The sequence below is a fragment of the Oculina patagonica genome, chromosome 3 (assembly GCF_052425735.1).
Source record: "Oculina patagonica isolate OP01 chromosome 3, crgOcupat, whole genome shotgun sequence".
NCBI classification, from domain to species: domain Eukaryota; kingdom Metazoa; phylum Cnidaria; class Anthozoa; order Scleractinia; family Oculinidae; genus Oculina; species Oculina patagonica.
The window spans coordinates 29792544-29815647 of NC_135760.1; the positions used below are offsets into that span (position 1 = coordinate 29792544).

The following is a 23104-nucleotide window of genomic DNA, read 5'->3' on the forward strand; positions in this document are numbered from 1 at the left end:
TGTAATATAATGAAGTGAAGTTAGGATTTTCATAACAGTATTCTACTTCATGATCACGCATACTTAGGCTTCTATTTAGGAAACAGTCAAGTCATTGGGCCAAGGCAAGTTTGCATACCGTATTTACTCGAATAAGCGCCGCGGCGCATTTAATTTTCGCGCCTCAATTGCGGCGCTTATTCGAGGGGGCGCTTATTTGAGGGCAGCGCTAATTATTTAAAATTTGGATGCTACAAAGAGTTAATCTTTTACAGTAGCGTCTTTTATTGTCAGTATTCGTCTCTTGCTGAAGAGAAAAGTGGCGCTAGCTGTCCTGGCAAGTTGGATACCTACACAACATTTACAGAATACGTATTGTACAAATGTTGCATAGAAAAACTAATGGACGAGCGGTAAAACAATCACTTTGTACTGCAAAACATCGTTTTTGATGGGGAAAAAATGTCCAAGTTTTTTTAGAGTTGCTTTGTAGTGCTGTTTTAATTCCTCGAATAAGCGCCGCATCGGGACTGCGGCGCTTATTCGGGGGCGGCGCTATTAACTTTTTTGCCACAAATGCGGCGCTTATTCGAGGGCGGCGCTTATTCGGGGGCGGCGCTTATTCGAGTAAATACGGTAAGCCTAGTACATAGCATCATTCACCTTATAATCAACACCACCAATGATCTTCAAGAGAAGCTGGAATGTTTTACACCACATTAATTCCTTCTGGAAACTGAGATGAGGTGTCTTTAGAATAGCATCACACACCAACCTACATAAACACGTACATTGTAAAATGTCAATATGGCTGGTTAGTAGAGGGAAAAGGATACCGTAAAATTCCGGTTATGCCCCCCCCTTTCCCCCCGTGCCCAAAAAAAAAATCTTTTACCCCCCCCCCCCCCTTTTTTTTTTATGTAACTTACTGTATAATATTGTGAATGAGAGAAGTATATAAGGAAGCATCAGGGGTAGTCAGACAAGTACTTCTTACATTTATCAAATTTTCTTAAAAATTCCCAGGCAAGTGCTTATTACAGATGAGAAGTAGCTACATATATTTCCTTTATTAAAAATTAAGGAACTGCGTGATACCTGGCGTGCCTAACAAATATTAATTATATTTGACTACAAGAACTCTAACCAATTAAAAATAAAATTGTGGACAGTCTAAAGGAAGTCCAAAACCTGCAATGTAGGGTATTTTTAGGTCAAAATTCGGAATAAGTTTCTTTTTCAAGGGCAACATACCTGATCATGGTCTATAAGCGAAATTGCAATATACCATAATTTTTTATTTGCTAGTTTTTTATAAAATCATTTAGAACATCTTAAGTGTATTGTAACATTAGATATTGCATAGGTGTGACATCAGCCAACTGAGTCATGAGTGAAAATTGGCTTATTCTCTGTTATATACACAAAAAATAATGAGAAAGTGGTCATGAAGGGGGAAGCATTTCAAGGGTCTTTATCTGAGAAAATTCCCCAGGGGCATACCCCAGGATCCTCCTAAACCCTGGCCCTTAAGCCAATGATGCATGGTTCAACATTTATTAAACAAAAAAATAATGTTGCAACTGCTGTTCAACACATGTTGAACAGTGTATCATATTTTATGTTGAAATATGCCATTCAACATGTTGAACATTCTTGAATGGAATAATGGAATAGAGCCAGGCTCTATTCCGTTTAAACATTTTGTTGTTGCAACATTAATTTTGTTGCTCAACCCTTTTTTGAACACACTCAGGTACCAATAATGTTCAAATAAAGAAGTATTTCAAATACCTGGCAGGAACCAATGAACTTTCAACTAAACTTCCAAGCAAACCAAAGGCAATGTCTATTCTTCTGGGGTTGTTTTCATTGTAGATGAATGTGACAAAGTCAAGAATAAGTTGTTCTCTTGCTTCCTACAGTACAAATACCCAATGTGTAACTAAATTATTCAGAACTGGGAACAAGCCCAAAATAAGATGAGCTACATAATTTACATATGAACAATGGTAATATTATTTTGTTGCCATGTATGAAATTTACGGAAAGGAGACCAAGTTATGGGCATGTTACTGAAAATAAGATGTTACAATAATTATACAGTATTTCAAAAATGAAAAGCCGCCAAACCAGATTATCAATTTGGTACTATGATAATGGTTCATATTCCTATACTTACTTACTTAGGCCCATCGCTCCAGGTGTGTGTTGTTTTTTTTTTTTTTGGGGGGGGGTTTGAGCATAGGCCATTGACAACAGCTCGCCAGCGAGCTCAACATTGGGCTTTCCGCACAACATCTTGCCAAGCGAAACCCATTAACTTTAGCTCTGGCAGTGTTATTGACAAGGATGGAGGTACGGATGTAGATGTAGGAGCATAGAATTGGCAAGGCGCTAAGGGCAGCATTTAACATGCTCAAACATCTGGAAGTCATATTCCTATAGAATAAGTTAACTAGCCCCAGGGCACCGTGATGTGTCTGGCCGGCTTTCGTGACCTGTAACATGATCATTTCATTTTGTTCTTTTGATTGGTTCAGTCGTTTCTCAACCCTCCCTCCCGCCCTGGGGGGGACTATCCTCGAGCACTCAGGGGGGCTTTTCTGACCAAACAGACTATCTTGCACGTAAGTCTACCTACAAGACCCCTGTAAAATATTATTAAGAAGCAGAGCATTCAGGACTTTTTCTGTCCAAAACTCAAGTTAACACTGTCCACTTGATATAAAGTTATTTGTGTACTGTGCATGTCATTAATCACTTACCACAGGCACAGCAGCCCAGAAAGGCTTAAAAACATTTTGGAAAAGTTCCTTAATATCTTGATCTTCATCACCTTCATTGTGAACTATCATTCTTAAAATAAAGATAAAACACCTCTTGAGATGAGATTGATTTTCATGTGCATAGATTGTATTTCCAAGGTCCATTTGCATATATATTAAATAGGTTTAAAAAAAATTACATGGTTTAATCTCTACTTCCTTCAATTTATAAAGAAAAAAATGACAAAGAAGCATCTCCTACCCACAGAATGCAGTTTCAATTGCTTCAATTCCCTGAAAAAATGGAAAGTAATAATTGAATGTATGATTGTATGTCTATAACACTGTCCTGAAAAATGTTCACCCCACCTGCTTATTAGTTACATAATAAGAGCACAATCACATGGGTGTCCAATTACAGGTATTATCCAATGTGAACAACTTAAAATTGACATCAATGTTAAGGGTGGCAAATGGTCCTTTTGGCCAAATTTCACAGGTAAAGCTGTTTCAATCATTTTTTTATAATTATTATACCTTCCCATAGTCTGGATTTCTTTTGCAAGCCTGAGCTAAAAAAGGTTTTGTCAAGAAATCTTGCCATTTAGAGCTCAAAGTCTTAAATTATGCATCAGTCAATTCCAGCGGGAGGCGTGGTGGCCTAATGGTTAGTACACCAGAGAGCGGTGTGGGATTCAGTCGAGGGAATAAGTTCCAGGTTTGGCAAATCTTCGTTGAAGCACTCAAAGGATTTCCCAGGATTTCCGAATTACTTCATCCAATCAAAAACTAGCGCAAGTGCTCACGAGTACTCTGAAAGCCGTCACTCCTATAAATATGTCATGTTGCTTAGCAACTTCTGGGACAAAAACTGTGGGCTCAGCCACTTCTCGGAGAAGTGATGTCACCATCAACTGGCACTTGTTCCCCCGACTGGTTTGAGCCATGACCGGGGCACTGCATTGTGTTCTTAGACAAGACACCTTACTTCCATAGTGCCCCTCTCCACCCAGGTGTATAAATGGGTACCAGCATATTTACTGCTGGGGGGTAACCCTGTCGCAGGAGGGATTAGAAACACTCCTAGCGGCTTAATGCTACAGATGGAAACCAGGGATACGCTCTGGCCGAATGAGCCATTTGGCTTGACAGCAGGTTTTACCTTTACCAATTTCAGCGGTGCCCATGCCCCCCTTCCCCCCGCAGGATGACCCCTAGGAATTAAACTAACAGGTAAATGCCCCACTACTGGGGACAACTAGCTGCTCTAATACCCCGGGGTAGCGGTTCAAAAAATAATGTTTATTTTCCTTGTCTTTTGTCTTACTTTTACCAAAATTTTAAAGCCAAAATAAGTCCTAGCTACATCGTATTTCTTTTAAATATTGAAAAAAATTGATAATTTTTCAGGTCTAGCATCCCATTTATGTTCTATGTAGATGTCTTAGGTAAGAAACTTATGGTATTTATCAATAAATTGATACCACCATTGTCATTAAAGAAGTGGCAATACTGTGACATGAAAAAAGCGAGATGGTCAAATGCCCCAGGGTGGAGGGCTAATGCCTGACCCCCAGGATGGCCATTATGGGAAAATTGCCCACTATTGAGGAGGGAGGGGTGGGCATGAATTGACTGATGCATAGCATGTACCATTTGCCACCCAAAATTTTTCATTTTTATTGACTGATCCTATTATGCTTATTTTTGTTGTAGCTATTAATGTTATTTGTTTTCAACAGGAAATCACCATTTGCATTGTTTACAGTTGTTATTTTGTCATGTTTTTTCATCTATTGCTAATTTTGTTGGCCTTGCTTGTCTGGAGCCCCGGGGGGTACTCCGGGAAAGTGACGGGGAGTGCGAAGGATTTTTGGGGTCGAAATTCGATTCCGGGATTTTGGGTAGGAGAATTTGGCAGGTATTTTGGGTGACTGATAAATAGGGGATTTTTGGGTACAAAAGTGCCGGCGCGGCCTGGTAGGGGTTGACAGGGATTGGGCGTTTTGGTCCAGGGATTTTGGGTATGTCGGGAGACCTAGGGATTTTGGGTCCGAGGCCTCCATTCGATCATCCCCGTCACTTTGATCCCGGAGTACCCCCTGGGTCTGGAGCAACTACTGTCAGAATTCAGGGCCACTTTCACCCACCTCATATAAATGTTTTGGAACACTTGGTTGAACAAAACAACACAATAGATGCTCTTCTTATTCAATGAAATGCAAATAAGTGGCCCTGAACTGTATTTTAGCCAACTTTGACCAACTTTGTCTTGATTGTCAACCATAAAGCTTAATTAATAGACATTTTATCCACCATCTGAGAAATCTGAGTCGGAACTTCAAAATTAATCAAAATAAAAGCAGCTTTCAGTGAAAAAGTTACCCAGAAATGGAGTTGCGGGACACATTATGCGTCGAATTTCCGCGCGCAAAAATAGACAGAAGCTTTTGACAGAAAATCGACCAGAGAAGCGAAAGCTCGAACCGTACAAGCTACGGAAAGTTATACAGAACTACACTAACAGTAGCACCAAACTACCGCATATGGAGAAAAAAACTAAAGGATTCTCATACCAGCGCATCTTCCAAAATGTGCCGTAGTTTAGCCTTGTGATTTTCCATGTGTTTTGCTTTCACTCAGTCAGACAGTATTTATCCGCCATGTTCGAAACATATCGTACCCAGTCACCCAAGCCGCGCGGTTGGGTGCACTTTAAATCAGCGTACTTGAAGTATAAATCCATCGAGGACTCAATATGGCGTCTGGAAGTGGAAAACGTGGGTAAGTGGACTGTTTTTCCTTCATTTTACGATGAAAATAATTGTTTGGTTGAAACGTAATGAGTCTTTTGATCATTTTTAGGTTAAAACTTCACTCAATAATCGAGAAACTCTCTGAGCAGTGTGAAAGAAAGAGTCCTTTGCGCGTAAGTTGAAAGTTTGATTATTTTGACCAAAGGCAAAAGGGTACCGGTTTTTGGGATTTAAGAAAAGCTGCCGTTTTATTTAGCTATTTTTTTTTTACCGCAAAAGTAAAGAAGCGTAGCCAACATTGCCAGGGAACGACGCTTCTCTTCGATTACTTTAGTAGCGAATGTAGCATGCGTGAATGAAAGAACGCCCCGATCGTTTTTTTTTTTCTATTTTTGTTTTTGTTTTGAAATTGACTCAGTCTTCTCAGCAGAGTTCGAAGACAGGAAATATTTCAAAAGTCAACTATTTTGGAAATAACTTATTTTAATGTTGGACTCTCAAATGTTTCATGTCATGTTTGCTCCACTTTTAAACTGGTGGCGAAAAAATGAACAAATTTTGGAGGCTAAGAACAAAGATCTTGCCATTGTATATGTTTACAACTCTTAGATTGATGTTTTTATGTTTGGTTTTCTTACTTGGTTTTGTACACAGTGAGCCTTGATTGTGATTCTTTCAACTGCCAATTAAGTATACCAAAGACTAACTGTGCAACTCAATTGCAATTATATTACTGTATTGTTTGTTTCAGGATGAAGAAGATGAAGATATCCATCTGAATTCTGAGGTTTTCAATATAAAAAGGTGCAAAATTGTCGTACTATATTTCCTTGATTAAGTGCCCAGCCTAAAAATAAAGTTAAACCCGTCACTCTTCTTAAAAGCAGTCAGAATGAATTTGTGAAATAAGAGAAATAGAATTACTTGCATGATGTGGTAGCCTAATGGTTGAGCAGTCCAGGTTTCAGCCCTGCCAGGGTCACGGTGTTGTGTTCTTTAGCAAGACACTTTTTCTTGTTGTGTCTCTATCTACCCAACAGTGTAAATGATTACTAGAAAATTGTTTAAGAAACCTAAAGAAGGCTGTGGTGTAACCTGTGATAGACAATAGCTTTACAAAAGATATCTTAAAAGGATTGGGCTTGCCCTTAATTTAGTCTAGAGTAAAAAAGTGAAACCTTTAAATTAAGCTGAGTCATTCATAAGCCCTGGCTGAACCATTGTTCTCAGATAAAGTCCTCTACACTGACAGACAAATTAACTGGCCCCAGGCTATCGGCCAGGACTTTCTTTGCATGCTAACATGTCTTTTCCCTTTTTTTGAACAGAAAACAAAGGAAAGGAAATGGAGTTAAGAGAGTTTGCAAAGAAACATTATCAAGATCAGATTCTGAAGAAGGGTCATCAGATGAAGAGATTGATGTCATTGATGTGAAAAACCAAAATGAAAAGGATCTCATAAAAGAACAAAAATGGAAAACAAGAGCATGCTACGCAGCAAGAAGAGCAACGGCTTACCCCAGAGCTGCAAAGGCAAATGCGTGGAGGAAACAAACCATAAAACAACAGCAAACATCTGAAACAAGAACTTTAAATAACAAGAATAAAAAACTGAGTAAAAAAAGAAAGGTGAAATCAAGAGTAAATACAGCAAAAGCAATTAAAGAAACCAGCAGTTGTAGAGAGGATACAGACTTGGCTATTGATATAGAGGCATTTGTGCACCTTGGCCCTGTTGTAGAAGATATAGATCAAGTGATTCCTTCTTTTACATGTCCAGTCTGCTCTGTATTGTGTAGAAATAAGCAAGATGTCATTCACCACATTAAAGACTGCCACAATTCAGGTGAGATCAGTGTTCCTCATTAATTTTAACCAAAACATTGTATTTAATCTATGTACTTGAGGTGTCTATTAACTGATAGTTAGTAAGTTATAGGGCACTATCAAAGTTAACAGAAGCTAAAACCAAGAGGTCTTATTGCTTTAACATAATCAGAGTTGACTATCGCTCGTAGAAAACATGGGTGACTAGTCTAATAATTATTGTTTTAGTACAAAATCTGAAGGATTGCAGCCTAAACTTACAATTTCATGTACATGTACTGTAAAGTCAAAAATCAAGAATAATTCATACCTGCCAACTCTCCAGATTTTCCCACGAGTCTCCAAGTTTTTCATTAAATCTCCCGGTGTGATTTTCGGAGAATATTCATACATTGTCTTAAGGTGATTCCGCGGTATTGCATTGCGCATCCTTTTTGCGCATAAGTTTTCGCGTCATTTAGCATGCGCACGAGCGCGCGTGCACACATAACACTACGAGATTCCCTTCAGGCTAAGCTCGGTAGGGAAATAAATGGTCGTTTTTTCTTGAACGAGCACGGTGACCCCCATTTTTTAATGCATTTATTTAAATGTCAAACTGTTGTCTACAATATATCGCGATTTAAAAAAAAAGTTTAAAATTCTACATTGAGATATTTCAATTTTAATGCCGTAAAAAAACATGTTTTTAGGTAGTGCTGTTAACGTGCGCACGGAGCAAAATCCTAAATTTCTTTCATTATCTTAATTCCTGTACAATAAGAATAGTTTTTACAGCTGTTTCCGATCACACGCGCCCTCCAACGACATTTTTCTCCTGTTTGAAAAATGAGTTTTGATGGACGTCAATCATCCGTTTCCACGACAATGATCGCTTCTTCGCGCCAGTTTCAATTCGCTGGTCCATCGCCAAACACATCGATGAGACGACGCAAAGCCTTACAAGTAACTTTTGTTTACAGTTATGAACGAGTTTTGAGCAGTTATGACTTCGAAAGACTGAACGGACCGAACGTAGCGAAATAAACTTACCGTGGCCGGTTTACGGCCGGCTCAAATATTTTCCGAAAGACGGCTTGGAATGTAGAAGACGAAAGCTTGGTTAATTTACCGAATATTTGCGGCCGGGAGTTTTGAACACTGATCGTATTTAATTCAATTCCGAGCCATCCTCATTTCAGTGTCATCTGTGTCATTTGAGTTTGGTCGATTTAGTCTTCAAAATACCCAAGACGGCTTGGAATGTCGAAGAAGAAAGCTTGGTTAATTTCTATTGCGGCCGGGAATTACAGCCAGCTTAAATATATTCTTCCAATGACGGCCAGGAAGGTGAAACGGACTCGAGGTAAGTGCATATCTACCGAATTACGGCCGGGAATTTTGAAGACTGAACTGACTCAACGAAAATATATTTACCGAATCACGGCCTGGAATGAAGACAAAACGGACTCGACACAAATTTATTGACCGAATTTGACACGGCCTGAAACTGCGAAGACGAAACGGTTTTTTCTGCCGAATTTCTAAAAGTTATGTCTGGGTATTTTGAAGACTAAATCGACCAAACTCAAATGACACAGATGACACTGAAATGAGGATGGCTCGGAATTGAATTAAGTACGATCAGTGTTCAAAACTCCCGGCCGCAAATATTCGGTAAATTAACCAAGCTTTCGTCTTCTACATTCCAAGCCGTCTTTCGGAAAATATTTGAGCCGGCTGTAAACCGACCAGTAAGTTTATTTCGCTACATTCGGTCCATTCAGTCTTTCGAAGTCATAACTGCTCATAACTCGTTCATCACTATAAACAAAAGTTACATGCTATAAGGCTTTGCGTCGTCTCGTCGATGTGTTTGGCGATGGAAACGGATGATTGACGTCCATCAAAACTCATTTTTCAAACAAGAAAAATGTCGTTGGAGGGCGCGTGTGATCGGAAACAGCTGTAATATAAGATAAAAGTCCTTTTTGTTGAACTAGACTAGTTCTTTAATGCAAAATGATTTTTTTTCTGGAAACAATAGCGATCCCCATTTGGATTACTAGGGTTCCTAATATATATCTCGCGGGTCGTATATTTACTAAAATGCCCATCCATTTTACACAAAAACTAGCGCGGTGACCCCCATTTTTTATTTCATTTTTTTAATGCTCATAACATAATTGTAACCTGGACCAAGTTTCAGAAAATTTTTAATACTCCTTCTATTTCAGTGGAATCACCTTAAATTGTAGGTTGGCAGGTATGATACATGTAATTGTCCCTTCAAAGAGCAATTCACATGTGCTTGTGTTCTATTTAAACAATAGAGTGTTTCTGTTGAGGAACTATCCGCTGATAGTTGCCCCGCAGAAATTTGATGTTTTTAAAACAAATATTAGCCCGAGAAGCGAAGCTTCAAGGGCTATTATGCTAGTTTTAAATACATCAAATTTACAAGGGGCAACCAGGGCTTAAAAAAATTAAATTACAGCTTGCCCCAACTCTCAAATTTTGCTTGCCCAGACACTATACCCCTTGCCCAGGTTCTCAAACTTATTAAAAATTTACGATGATGGTTTGCCAGGGTCCTTGCCCATCGGGCAAGAGAGCATGAAAAGTCACTTGTCCGGCAGGAAAAACTACTTGTCCCGGAGGACCGGACGGGGGTTTTGTCGAGCCCTGGGCAACTATCAGGCAGATAGTTCCATAACAGAAACGCTATGGTTTTTATTGTTCACCACTAAATTTTCTTCTGTGCGACTATACAAAACTGAGCATCGTGAATTATTTTTTACTTTTCAGGATAAAAAACTCAATTGAAAGCTGAAATTTTACAAACAATGCAGTGAATTTGGTTGGGGTTTTTTGTCTTCAGGTACGCTTGTTGACAAAAAATTTCACGGGTGGGCACTATCCATCCGGGCATTTTCTCTCAGACGGGCACAATGGGCTGATAGTGCCCTCCGCAGATGAACACTATTGCGTCACGTGATCAATTTAAACCAATCAGAATCAGAGTAATTTAGTGGTGAACTTTAACAGGAAATAGAAAACAATGAGAGAACCAATCAGATTTGCGGATTTCCAATAGAACACGACTGAGTTCCTAGTAAAGCATATTAGAATATTGACAAACAGGCCTGTAGCCAGATGACACCAACTTGAAGAAAATTTAAATTTTTTACATCTTGATCTTTGAATTGCTAGCTTGAGCTAATCCTGCAGAAAATTTTAGATGTCCAATTTTCAAATCCTGGCTAAAGGGTTTATATTTAGGGGGTAGAACTCTGCTGTCATGTATTTGAAAGACTTGACTAACTCAGGGTGCAGAGAAAATGGATTTTCCTGGTTGCCATATTTGGGCAAGTTGGAGCTATTATGTGCTAGCCTGAAGGCCCATCACAGTTTTCTTACTTTTTCTGCCAACAAAAAGCCCTAAAAATATAAATGTAACTTGCCATCAGACAAGTGATGGATAAAACCTGTTAAGCCGACAACAAAATCTACTAGCCCCATGCAATTGGACGGGACTTGCTTTGCATGCTGAAACTTTTGACAAAGTACATGGTTTGCACTTAGTTTGCTATGTAATGGGGCGAAGAAAAGATAAGTTAAACTTAACTTGGATTGTTCACCATCAGAATGTGCCGTTGTGGATCACGGTGAACAAGATGAAGAGCAGGATGAAGAGATGTCCTCAGAGTCAGAAACAGTTGCTACTGATAGCGATGAGGACTTTACACCTAACAAGAAAACAACACCTATAAGAAAGAGCAGACGTAACACAAAGTTACAGAAATCCCAATACAAACAGGTGAGTAGGGTTGAAGGCCTTTGGTGGGTGCAGTGGCCTAATGGTTAGTACACTAGACTCAGGATCAACCAGTCTGGGTTCAAGCCCTGGCTGGGGCACTGCATTGTGTGCCTCTCTCCACCCAGGTCTATAATTGGGTACCAGCAAGTTTACTGCAAGGAGTAGCAATGGGATCCCATACAAGGGAAGTAGAAATACTACTAGCTGTTTAATGCTTCAGAAACCAGGATAAGCCTGATGAGCCACTTGGCTTGACAGCAGGCTTACTTTAATTTTTTTAGTGAAGGCCTCCTTACAATGACTCTCATAAGCAAGCAGCTCTTGTTACAACGTTATTAAACCTTGTTTGAATTGCCACTAAAACTCAGTTTAAAAAGCTCTGGTAAGCAACCACTCCCATTAGGGACCACAACCACTTGAGTTTTTAAAAGCTCTGGTTAAGTGGCCACTCAAAGCATCTGCTTCAAGTTAGTCAACAATTTAACTGTAAAAATAAATAAACTTCTTTATCACATTAATTTTTTTGACAGTATAATAACATGTTATCGTTTACTGTAATGATTTTGATCTTCCTTTGAAGATTCCCAAAGCAGTTCCGTTAAAGTAGCTCATGGCCTTAAAATAAGTTGACATAATTTTCTGTTTGGTAAAGCAAGGCTGTTTATGAGAGCCTATTCTTATAACAACCATCCAAGTTTATTTTTTTCCTTAGTGGCCATTTGAAAAATCCTGATCATCATCCTGAAAATCATGGTAATTTGATTGACATTGCAAGAAATTCAGTAATGAAAATGGCTCACAATGGCTTACAGAAAACTACATCTTGGTGGGCACTTCCCTAAAACAGACACTAAAATACAATACCAATAAGCTGGCAAACAGACAAACTGGCAAACGTTAACTGATTTATTTAGAAGGATTTCATAGTGCCAGGAACTTTATTTAAATAATTTGTTTTTCAGACATCTTCTGAAGAGTCTGAAAGTGAACTTTGCATAGATGTGGAAAATGTAATGAATACAGAGTCTGGTGTGAATGATATTGATGGTCCATGTGTACAGTCTACAACGACAAGGCTCTTATGTTTACCTTGCAATGTGGATTTCAAAACAAAAGATGAGCTTACAGCTCACATTGCTGAGTGTAACAAACAAGGTTTGTGGACTTAACACTACCATAATGATTTGATTTAGCGTCCTCCTTCCAATTTTCCCCCTTTTCATTTATTTTCCTTTTTTTTTTTTTTTTTTTTTATTTATCTCTCTTTTTTTATTCACCCCCTTTTTTTTATTAACACCCTTTTTTTTTTTTCCTTTTTTTTCCCCCTTAGTTAAACTGCATGGACGGAGGGTGAAGTCATCTGATAAGTCGAATAGATAAATCAGAATTACTGGTACTTCAAAACAACAATAATTATTCTTTTAAAAGTAAAGTGCTGACTTCCAACATTTTTTTTTTTTTTTTTTTTTTTTTTTTTTTTTATTATTTATAAAATTATTTTTTTTTATATTTTTTTTTTTTTTTTAAAAAAATTAATTTGCCCCTCCGGAAAAAAAGCCCCCCCCCCCCCCCCCCCCCCCCCCCCCCCTCTTCCAAAAAAGGGGCCATTATAAGAACTGGTTTCCAACATTATGAGATGGACAAGTTCACCTTTGTTAGGTGTTTCAGGTTATACTTTGGTCTTAGCAAGCTAAGAGGCTGTTTGACTGTACTGGCAACTGTTTAGGTAAAGGGATGTTGTGGTTTGGTCACTGGAAACAACAAAAACCCAGTACCTGCTGATAGTTTCAGTACAAAGAGAATGAAGGATTATCCAACTATGCTCATTGTGTCTAAATATTTAGACAGTTTATGACAAAATTAAGTTGGAAGAAAAAGTTATATTTCAGTAGAAACTTTACCATCGTGAGACTAAAATATGCATACAACAAGGTCCCTACTCCCTTATTGAGTGATTGATTGATTGATTGGTTCATTGATTGATTGATTGATTGATTGGTTCATTGTTGGTTGGTTGATTGATTTATTGATTGATTGATTGATTGTCATTTATCTGGTATGTTGATGTTTATTGCTGTGATCATTGTGCATTGTGTTTTCAGACAGCAGTAAAGACTCACCTAAGTTCCGCTGTGGTTGTCAGGCTTGTGGGATGAAATTTTACCAGTGGACAGAGTTAAGGCAACACTTTGATGAGAACCCAGGTACATGTTTGAGAAATATTCAACAACAAATTCTGTGATTCTAAACCTTAAGCAGTCCAGTTTTATGACCCAACGAATATATTGCATTGTGCACTGAAACTTTCATCAAACTTTTCGGAGAATAAACTGTCCACAGCCTCTCTATTTTTCAAAAAAAGCGAGAGAATCGGCAAGCAAAGCGAGCGTGAGTGGCTCCCGTTTTGCGTTGGCATCCAGCTCTCTCGCCGTTCTTTCCTCGTGTTCATTGTTAAAAAAATACAGAAAATAGAGGGCTGTGAACAGTCTATTCGGAGGATATTTCTCATTCTAAGCAAGGTAGGTATGTGTAAAATTAATGGGATAACAGCTTCTGTTTTGTGTAGCCTGCGTCACTAGCTAACACTTTACAGCATTTTGTAGCAGCAACATAACTCTTGTTGTAGAAAAAAATTGCTAGCGATGTTGAGTAGCCACCTGACTAAGAATGTAAAAGATTTCTAGTTATTTTAACGAACAGATTCATTGTCATTAGTTTATTCTCAACTTTTTTTACGAATCAATTAAACTATGCATAGACTGCCGGAAGCTGTACCAATGTGATCAATGTGACCAGATTTGTCTGACAACAAGTTTCCTAAAGAAACACAAGAAACTTCACTCTGATGACAGGCCGCACAAATGTTCTGTATGTGATGCTGCGTTTAAAGACAAGGCGTATCTCAAGAGGCATAATGTTACACATACGGGGATTAAGGAGTTCAAATGTGATGTGTGTGATAAACAGTTTTCACATCAACGTAAGTACAGCCACTCTATACTGAAGCAAAGTTAGGTTTTGCTGGTTTTGCTGTGGTCCCCACTGACGAGGGATAACCGGTCAAAACGCCCTCATCACTTCATGGAGAAAATAATTAATATGTAAGAAAACAATTTTCCTCAAGAAAAAAAACTGGCTGTATATTTTTTTCGTTCTTAAAATGTGCCACGCTGGAGGTTTTAGCATTCAAGTAAGCTTATTCCATGTAACAACCCCAGGGGTGTTTTGTCTTGGGGGCGTTTTGACCTTCATTCGGTAGTGGCACAAGGTTTTGGCACTACATTCCTCAGAGTGCTCCAGCCAAATCCCCACCCAAACTTGTTCTTACGGACACCTCTATAATACAGGCAACTCCATTTTACGGACAGTAACTTGATCTAAAAGAGACCAAAATTCATATAAACGTAATTGTACGTAATTGTAATATGGACACCTCCATAACACGGACGCTTTTTCCTGTCCTTTTAAGCCTTTTAAATCCGTATTAAAGAGATTCAAAAAAATAAGTAGAGCGCAAAAGAAGTCAGTGAGCGAAGCGACCTTAGCGTGGCCTCGGTAGAACTAAGATCACGCCGGGGCGAATACGCTAGGCGGTTGCAGGTTACGTTATTTTGTCAGGAAAGATTACGTGACAAGCCAAAATAAGGCCAAAGCAGAAGGCAAGAATGCATGCGCAGTATTTCATCAGCTGTTTTCACTTGTTATATGTTGTTAGGTACCCTGAAGGAACACAGAAGGCGACACACAGGAGAGAGACCGTTCAAGTGTAAATACTGTGAAGCAACGTTTATTAACAGCAGTAGTCTGAAGACTCACACCACTAAACACACAGGAATCCTTCCTTACAAGTGTCAAGCTTGTGGCAAGCTGTTTGCCAAGTCCTACGGCCTCAAGATGCATTCCCTTTCTCACTCAACCGACAAACCTTTCGTCTGTGAGGTAATCACAATTTGTTCGTTTCTACGCCCTTTTTAATCTCATCTCTTGTTCTGAAGATGACGTGTTAATTCTCCTTACTACAGGCGATACATTATTTTGTGTAAGACAAATGGATCGAGTTTGGCGAAATTGAGCATTGTAATTCTATGCTACCACAGCTATTTCCAGTGTCATGTTGAGTGAACCAGCTAAACGACTAGACATTGATTTATCACTCCAAATATTTGATGAAAGTGTTTGAACGAGATCAAGCATTTTCAGGCAACATTTTACTTAACCAACGTTATTTGATTCTTTAGCCTGTTCATCCAACATCAATGAATATGTTTCGTCGTTTTGGCGGGGCGTAATTCGTGAACTCACAACGTGGATTTTTATCTCGTTTGTTTAACGTAGCGGAATGCTATCTTATAGTGACTGTCTATCTACATGTTCATTAGAAAATCGCGCCGTTGTTTTTTTTTTTTTTTTTTTTTTTCTTTTTTTTGGTTTTTCCTTTTTTTTTTTTCCTGCCAAAAAAATTTGCCGGATACATAATAACACTTACAAACCCCGCCCCAATTGAAAACGCCTCATTTTTTTCTGGTTTTGTTCATTCATTTCTTTTTTTCTTTTTTATTAGGTCTGTGGAAAAGGTTTTAAGCGTCCAGACCATTTTAAGCAGCACAAAATCATTCATTCTAATGATAAACCTTTTAAATGTGACACATGCCAAAGGACATTCAACCAGAAAGTCTGCCTCAGAAAGCACCTTCCATGTAAAGAACATGAAAAACAACAGAAAAAGCAGCAGAATTCTCTTGCGAAAGAGAATCAAACCCGAAACAAACCCAAACGATCGAGAAAAACTCCTGCAAAAGCTCAGAAATCAGGCGATTCTGAAGACATTTCACAAGAAGGTGCAAGTAATACGGCGGATAACACAGCAACGGATTGCTGCGAGGTTTCAAACGATTTTAGTCTGTCTTCACCTATTGACACTAGCGAAAGTTCCTTATTGACGGGCTGTTATTCTCCGCCCTCATTTGTTAGACCTATATCAAAGTTAATTGATAATGAGTATTACTCTGATCACGAAGAAACACATGACGATTATGATCAGCACCACGGAGATTTCACTTCACAGCACTTGACAGACAGAACAGAAACAAGTTTGCTTCCAACATCATTCGTTCCCGCCATGTTCGGTGTTGAAGAACCTCTTTCACTCGATACTCTACCTCCCCTTCCCTCGCATCACACGCATACGTTATCTGGAAGACCGCTGAGTCATGACACCGCAACTGACCTTGGCTCAGTGTTGCTAAGCAGCGCTATGGACCCGGTGAACCTCAGGTCTATTGTTGAAGAGACAAACTCATTATTTGATCATGATTGAATTATTAATCCATACGTTCTCCCAGAATTTCGTTTAATTATTTCACCTGGAAAACTTATTTACTTAAAATGAATTCAACATACAGTTACGCCAGGGTACCTGTACCTGTATTTATTTAATATTTATTTGTGGGAGAAGATTGTATTTGGCATTCGTAAAATTCCAGACGTTACTGTTGTGTTCTTACAATTGTGTTGAAATAAACTGAAAATTGTAACTTTAATAACCGGAGAAATGCCTTTGTAGCCAGACATCATGCCACTGCTCTTGTTTTAGAGTTGAAAAGCTGGTGTTCAAACCGTTTGGACAATTTAACCCTTCCTCAGATTTATTTGTTTTTGCTACCAAGATGACTGACGCTTAAAACACCAGTTTGTCTATTTTGCCCCCTACTTGAAGAATTTTTCGCTAGACCATGTTTTTATTCTCGGTATTGGACTGGAACTAGCCAGCAAGGGTGGCTAATACGGGGAATCTTCGTTCCAAGGACATGAAGCTCCTTTTAATAATACAGTTCGCCCGCATTAGCCTCTTTTTCAAGCTAGATCCATTCCATTACCGAGAACTCGAACCCAAACCAAAGCAATCGCGACGACCAATCACACCAAGCATATAAACAACACAATGAGGACTCGATGTACCCAGGGGGAGGATGTAACAGGCAAAAAGTGCGGGGAGACGCGCGTGGCTTAGTGATACTGGTGTCGGTTTTGTATCGGATTGTTTACATGGGTGATAAATTTGTAGTGCCATCCCTATTTTTGTACTACCGCCAAATTTTAGGTCAGGAGGGGGACAGAGAAGAGAAGTCAGGGTACGAGTGCTTGTTATAAAAGAAACCTCAATTGTGATTGGTTAATCCAAGCAGTAGCTGGCGTCAGTTCTAGCCATGTTGTTCATCATTACATCTCGACCTTGTTGTCAGTTTTCCCTTCCGAAGAGGCTCCCAAGGGAAATCTATTACAGGGAAAGTTTCAAAAAGGCAAAAAAAGACTGAAAATGGATCAGAGCTTCCTTAGGCTCGTCAACTACAGTGAGAGCTCCCCCCCCCCCCCCCAACCCACTCCATCCTCTGAAAAACTGAAAATAGGGGGTTCTGCAATATTAGACCAAAAGGACTCACTATACCTCCACCTCCCCCCCCCCCCCCTTACTTTTTCGAGGAGGAGTGGGCCTTTCTTCTTTTTCGAGTGTTTTGCTTTTGATACTATCGTAACAAGTATTTCATGAACGGGAATTCCCTGATTTAATTTGCTGGGGGTTAATCCCTTGAGAAACTGCTTTAGAAACCGGTCAACAGTTTTTCATTTGTTTCCTTACCTCCCCACCCCACCCCCATTAATGAGTATCTAATCGTGACAAAGCTGGTAATAGTTATCATAGTGATTAAAATATCCATGACGTCAAGTGGTCGAATATGCCTACTTTCATGCGTGACACGTCAAGGTGACACGTAATCATAATTTTACCAAATGGCTCGAGATCATTTTTACTAGCATCTCGGAAAAGCTAAACGTAATTTTGAAGAACTTGAACGACTTTTAGTAGTACTAAATTTTAATGCCATACATACAGCACATGTTCGAAAAGTTACTAAAAGTTCGATAGATGTCACGCAACGTCTTTTGTTAGCTCAGCTGCTATCCCATTACGCAAAGCGTGTTTACCAAGTCGAACACGGAATTTGTGCACTTCAGAACGAACGGACGTGCGAAACGAAATATTGAGGTTTCAACGGCATCAACGATTTGTGATTTCATGTTATGATGGCAGCTCCAGCAGGACAGAACTATGCCATGAATCAAGGGCAGTATCCGCCGAATTATCCACAAAATTATCCACAACATTATCCTCCACCCGGCTATCATCAACAACCGCCACCTGGGCAATATCCACCACAGCCTTACTATCAGGTACAACCATTTGACATTGTTGTTTTGATTATATACGCAGTAACTTGTCAATGACGTTCACAGCACAATATTAAATCCTTGACACCCAACCTAGCAAAATAAGGAGGAACTCTTAAATTTTTGACTTCGTAACGTTACGTTCTATTGTCACTGAGCATTTACAAGTAGCTACAAGCGTTAAAAGTCCCAAGAGCTCATGTAAAGTTCGTACTAAATAGCATATCAGCTCAGATTACTTAATGTTGTAATGATAATATTTTGTGAAATAATTCACTGTAATATTTGTTTCAACCGTTGTTCACAGGGTTGAATCCAATGACGTTTTGCTTTTTAAATTTACAGTGAGTTATTTAAATCTTCAGTTCTGTATTTACTTTTGCATTCAATTGTCCCACGTGATCATGACTTGCTTATGACTTGACTTGAAGTCCAGACGTAGGTTTCTGGGCATGTTTCCTTTGCATATCATCCATAATAAAAAATTCTTACTAATATGCACATGACTTTGTCGAGCCAGTCAAAAGCAAGTTGGAACTTTGATATTTTGAACTAAACAGTTTTACATGTGTCATAAGTATTGAAGATGAATTTTTCAACAATGACACGAGCATGGGACAAGAAAAATTCTGAGTCCCCAACGGGAATCAAACCCATGCCCTCCCAGATACCGGTTGGGCGCTCTAACCAACTGAGCTACTATTTAAGACTTATGGTTAGTTGGGCCATTTACTAGGTTGATATGTGACACGCATCCTGCATACTGCCAGGTCATAATTAAAAATATTTTACAGGAACTTGATGTGGGTGTGCATGTCAGTTTGTGTTGGTTTGTCCTCCTAATTTTAATGACTCATGCTGTCTAAAAGCCTTTTACTTGTAGATGTATTTATTTGTCCTTGACTTGAGAATGTATTCCTGTCCTCAGTTGATCTTTCCTATAAAGGATATATAATAGCTTTTTCAGTAAAAGTTGTCCTTAAGAAGCTTAAAAGCATACACAACACATTTCGAAAGGTATTGTGGGTAGTGATAACTCAACATTACTAGGGGCGAATCTAGGGGGAGGATGCAGGGGGTGCACACCCCTCCCTCCATGAGATGACCTGTGGCTTTCTTACACAACTGGTATTCTGCCAAAAAAAAAAAACTGTGTGGTTTATTGATGCACGCCTTCTAAGAAAAAATTCCTGGATCCGTCCCTGATTACTTGATCCAAATATATGGTATTTCATTAGCACTTTGTCCTTAAAGTCCTTTCATCCATATTGTGCACAAATGCATCTTCAGATGCAGCCTAATGGTCAAGGGATATATTATATGTTGGTTACATCTCCAGCTAACTTTCAGATCAATATAAGTTCCAAACTAGTCTCCATAAACAAATGCATTCATGAGACCAGTAGAAAATTTAAATACCATATATTCTCAAATCTTTCAAAGAATACGTGTCTCGCAAAATTTTAGGCAAATTTCAGAGGTCTCGTCATCTCAAATTTTTCTTTTACACCTTTTTGGAGTCTCGATTTTGCAAGGCTTAAAAGGGCTCGGGTTCACAGAAAAGATATCAGTCTGGCTGTATCACAAAGTCTCGCATAATATTTTGTCATTCGACACCCCTACTTTGTACTTCAATCCCAATTGCTGTACTAACACCATTGAAGCATGTTGATCCAAGTCAGATTGGTACCAAATAGTTTTTGCATGTCATCGCAAACAGATTCAGTTATACTGATCTGAGTTCTACTGCTCTCCTTCGTGTAATCACTCACTCTTTTGACATATACTGTCACGTTTAATCACTGAGTTCTTTTCATGTCTGTTTAAATCTCATTATTTGGCAGAATATTCAAAAATATTCAAAAATATTCTAAAATACTCTCGTGGTCAGCGGTTACCTGCCACGTTCTTATGCGTGCGCCGTTGCACGTGCTAGTAGTTTTCACTGAGTCGCGTAGCTTCACTGAGTTTAGTGCTCGAGGCGTTCTGGCTTACTTCGAATATTTTTTTTTTTCCACTGATTTTCATTCAGTGTGACGGCTGCTGGGATGGGGCTGGGTGTGGCGGGCGGGGCTCGTGGCTGGGTTGTGACTAGGGCAGGCTTTCGAGTGTTCTTGCTACCTGGGTTTGGGGTCGGCAGCTCCAGCCCCCAGGTTCCTTGGCACCCAACCTCCATGTGAGATGTAGGCGTTAAATGAAATTAATATTGAATGTATTTTCTGGATGTTTCCGATCGATAAAATTGCAGTAAGATTTCCATGAAAAAATATCAGTGCTTTTAAGGCTTTTAAGTTTAGCAAAAAAGGTAGGTTTCAACACAAACATTTTACTTGGTTTAAGGAAAATTTCATAAAAAAAGTCCCTGAAATTCCAAGAAGGTTCCTGAAAAGTCCTTGAAAAGTCCTTGAATTTTTGGCCAAAAAAGTGTACGAAACCCTGCATGTAAGTTGTGTTGCAACTAAAACCTACAAGACCTTAATGTGGTTGTTGTTTATGTTCTTTTAGCAAGGATATGGTTCACCGGGAATGCAACCAGCAACAGTGATTCAACAGCCTGTTGTCATGCTTCCACAGCCAATAATCCTCAAACAGCTGCCAGTATCAATGCGCTGTCCACACTGTGGTGCGACTATTATGACCAAGTTAGACCATCGTGTCGGCAACACTACCTTCATATACTGTTGTATGCTTTCTCTTTTTGGGTGAGTATGTCTAATATCTAAAGGTCACAATAGATTTTTTAAAATCAATATCAATTCGGTTTAAAGGATCCTGGTCAGGCTCTGCCATTTTTGTTGCCATCGAAATTATGAAAACTGTATGGCGAGTGAAATCTTATTGCATTGCCTTAAGTTGTGTTTCAGGAAGTCTGTTTAATTACCTTTAGCAGTTTCATAGTAATCTCTTCCATTTAGACACACCCTACATAAAAAGATACATACCAAAACTCTTGTATGTAAACAAAAACAAAAGCATGGCTGACTAGGGTCCTTTAATGCAGAGCAGTTTTCAATTGAGTGTCGTAAAACCAAAACCAAAGTAATTACTCTGGCCAATCACAAAGGACACAGACAATCCAGTGAACCAATCAAAATTCAAAGCAAATACATGTAGCTGGCAGAAAGCGCGGGAAAACGTGCACGAGCGAGTCACGATTGGTTTTGGTTTTACTTCTGATTGGCTGAGAAAGTGGCATGAGATTTTTAAGCCAATCACTAAGCGTAGTAATGCAAAACCAAAGCAAACGCAATTTACTTTCGACACTCAAGTGAAAACCGCTCTATAACAATAATTTGTTGCTTTCAGATGTTGTTGCATTCCATTTTGTACGCAATGTGCAAAAGATGTTGCTCACGAGTGTCCAAATTGCCATAAGGAGCTTGGTGTCTTTAGGCGTCCATTGATTGAGTCTGGTGGAGGTGGTGGTGCCTCAGGAACTGGTTATGACCGAAGCAATGCACATGGCCCGGCAGACAGTTATGTGCCCCCAACAGAAACCTTGTCAGGGGGAGATGACTAAAAAACAAGTTAGAAAAATGCGTATTTGCAGGCTTTTAGCTTTTATAGCCTTGACTGTGAAATGTACAACTGGCATGATCACCATCAGCCGTTATATAGCAAACAGCAATACATATTAGGTGTAAATACGTAGTTCACACTGGGCTTGAAAAGTCCTTGAAAATTTGCCAGATCCTTAAAAATTCCTTAATAATGAAACTAATTAGGTTTTCCCCTATAAGTCCGTGATTTTTTAACAGCAGTCCTTGTTTTTCAAAATATATATTTTGCCACCGAAGGATGGTAGGGGCAGCAATGGATATAAGAGGAGAAAAAAATTTTTTAGACTGAAATATCGATTTTAGTGGTACCTGGTAATCCTACCTTCAGTGGGGTTTTGACTATTTTGTATTTTGCTCTGTCCCCTCCCCTTCCAGCTGCCTAGGCAACTGAAGAAAAGACTCCTTGAACATTGATTTATTGCCCTTAAAAAATATGGAAAATGGTCTTTAGTCTTATAAACCATGTAAATAGAAATTGTTGCTTCCCAAGAATTGCATGCCGCTTTTCTCCAGGCTCAACCTTATAATTTTTTTAATATGTATAGCGCAGGCTCCGCTTGGATATCTAGCTGAGTGTTTTGAATGTACGTTTATAACCACGGTTTAAATATCACGCTAAACACTTCTCACCAATTTATAGGTGTTTACATAGCGTAATGCTAACACTCGAGGGATTTGAGAGAACTCTAAACCCTGTGCCGTGGCTCGGCTTCGCACAAAAGTTCAAGTTTTTGCAAGTTAAGTGTATTCGCATCAAGCAAGAGTGATTTTATTTAATCCGTGAAACAACATCTAACAGTTTGTGCTAAATAGTCAGAACTAAACAAAAGAAAACAACGGAAATACTGCCTAATAGTATCTATTTGAGTGGTAACTATTTAACGGTTAAAGTAAAATCACTTTATTGCACGAATGCACGTTTTTGCCCCAACAATGGGCAGTGTTCGTTATGATTTAACAAGCCTTTATTATGTTTTTTTTATCAAAATTTTGGAGCAAAAGAAAGGGGGGTGACAGTGATAAAATTAAAGTGTAAAAGTAGGTTTCAAGAGCTTAAAGCATGAAACGTATTTAGCACAACTGTACTAATATAACTGGGAATGTTTTAATGTTATAACAAAAATAAAGAAACTGAAAGATCCATTTGGTAACGTTAGTGTACAAAATGAATTTGCCCTTTACTTCCAT

At 38.9% G+C, this 23104-nt stretch overlaps 3 protein-coding genes across 3 annotated transcripts in view; 2 read left to right on the top strand and 1 right to left on the bottom strand.

Annotated features, from left to right (window-relative positions):
* LOC144647461 (mediator of RNA polymerase II transcription subunit 23-like) overlaps positions 1–5449 on the bottom strand; it is a 34541-nt gene extending 29092 nt beyond the window's left edge. The window contains exons 1-5 of the mRNA XM_078507265.1: positions 5324–5449; positions 3010–3041; positions 2748–2838; positions 1774–1898; positions 643–754 (exon numbers count right to left, since the gene is read on the bottom strand). Coding sequence (XP_078363391.1) covers positions 643–754; positions 1774–1898; positions 2748–2838; positions 3010–3041; positions 5324–5371 — 408 coding nt within the window. The 5' untranslated portion in view covers positions 5372–5449. The remainder of the gene's footprint in view (positions 1–642; positions 755–1773; positions 1899–2747; positions 2839–3009; positions 3042–5323) is intronic.
* Positions 5450–5493: 44 nt separating this feature from the next.
* LOC144647462 (uncharacterized) lies at positions 5494–16688 on the top strand. The gene is made up of 10 exons (XM_078507266.1): positions 5494–5531; positions 5613–5676; positions 6255–6307; positions 6832–7349; positions 10957–11129; positions 12092–12284; positions 13232–13333; positions 13888–14109; positions 14845–15068; positions 15691–16688. The coding sequence occupies exons 1-10, from the start codon at positions 5506–5508 to the stop codon at positions 16444–16446; spliced, it is 2331 nt and encodes a 776-aa protein (XP_078363392.1). The 5' UTR covers positions 5494–5505; the 3' UTR covers positions 16447–16688.
* A 1368-nt stretch (positions 16689–18056) lies between these two features.
* LOC144647459 (uncharacterized) lies at positions 18057–23068 on the top strand. The gene is made up of 3 exons (XM_078507264.1): positions 18057–18359; positions 20862–21058; positions 21663–23068. Exons 1-3 carry the CDS (start codon positions 18210–18212, stop codon positions 21874–21876), a joined length of 561 nt encoding a protein of 186 aa, XP_078363390.1. The 5' UTR covers positions 18057–18209; the 3' UTR covers positions 21877–23068.
* Positions 23069–23104: the final 36 nt, after the last annotated feature.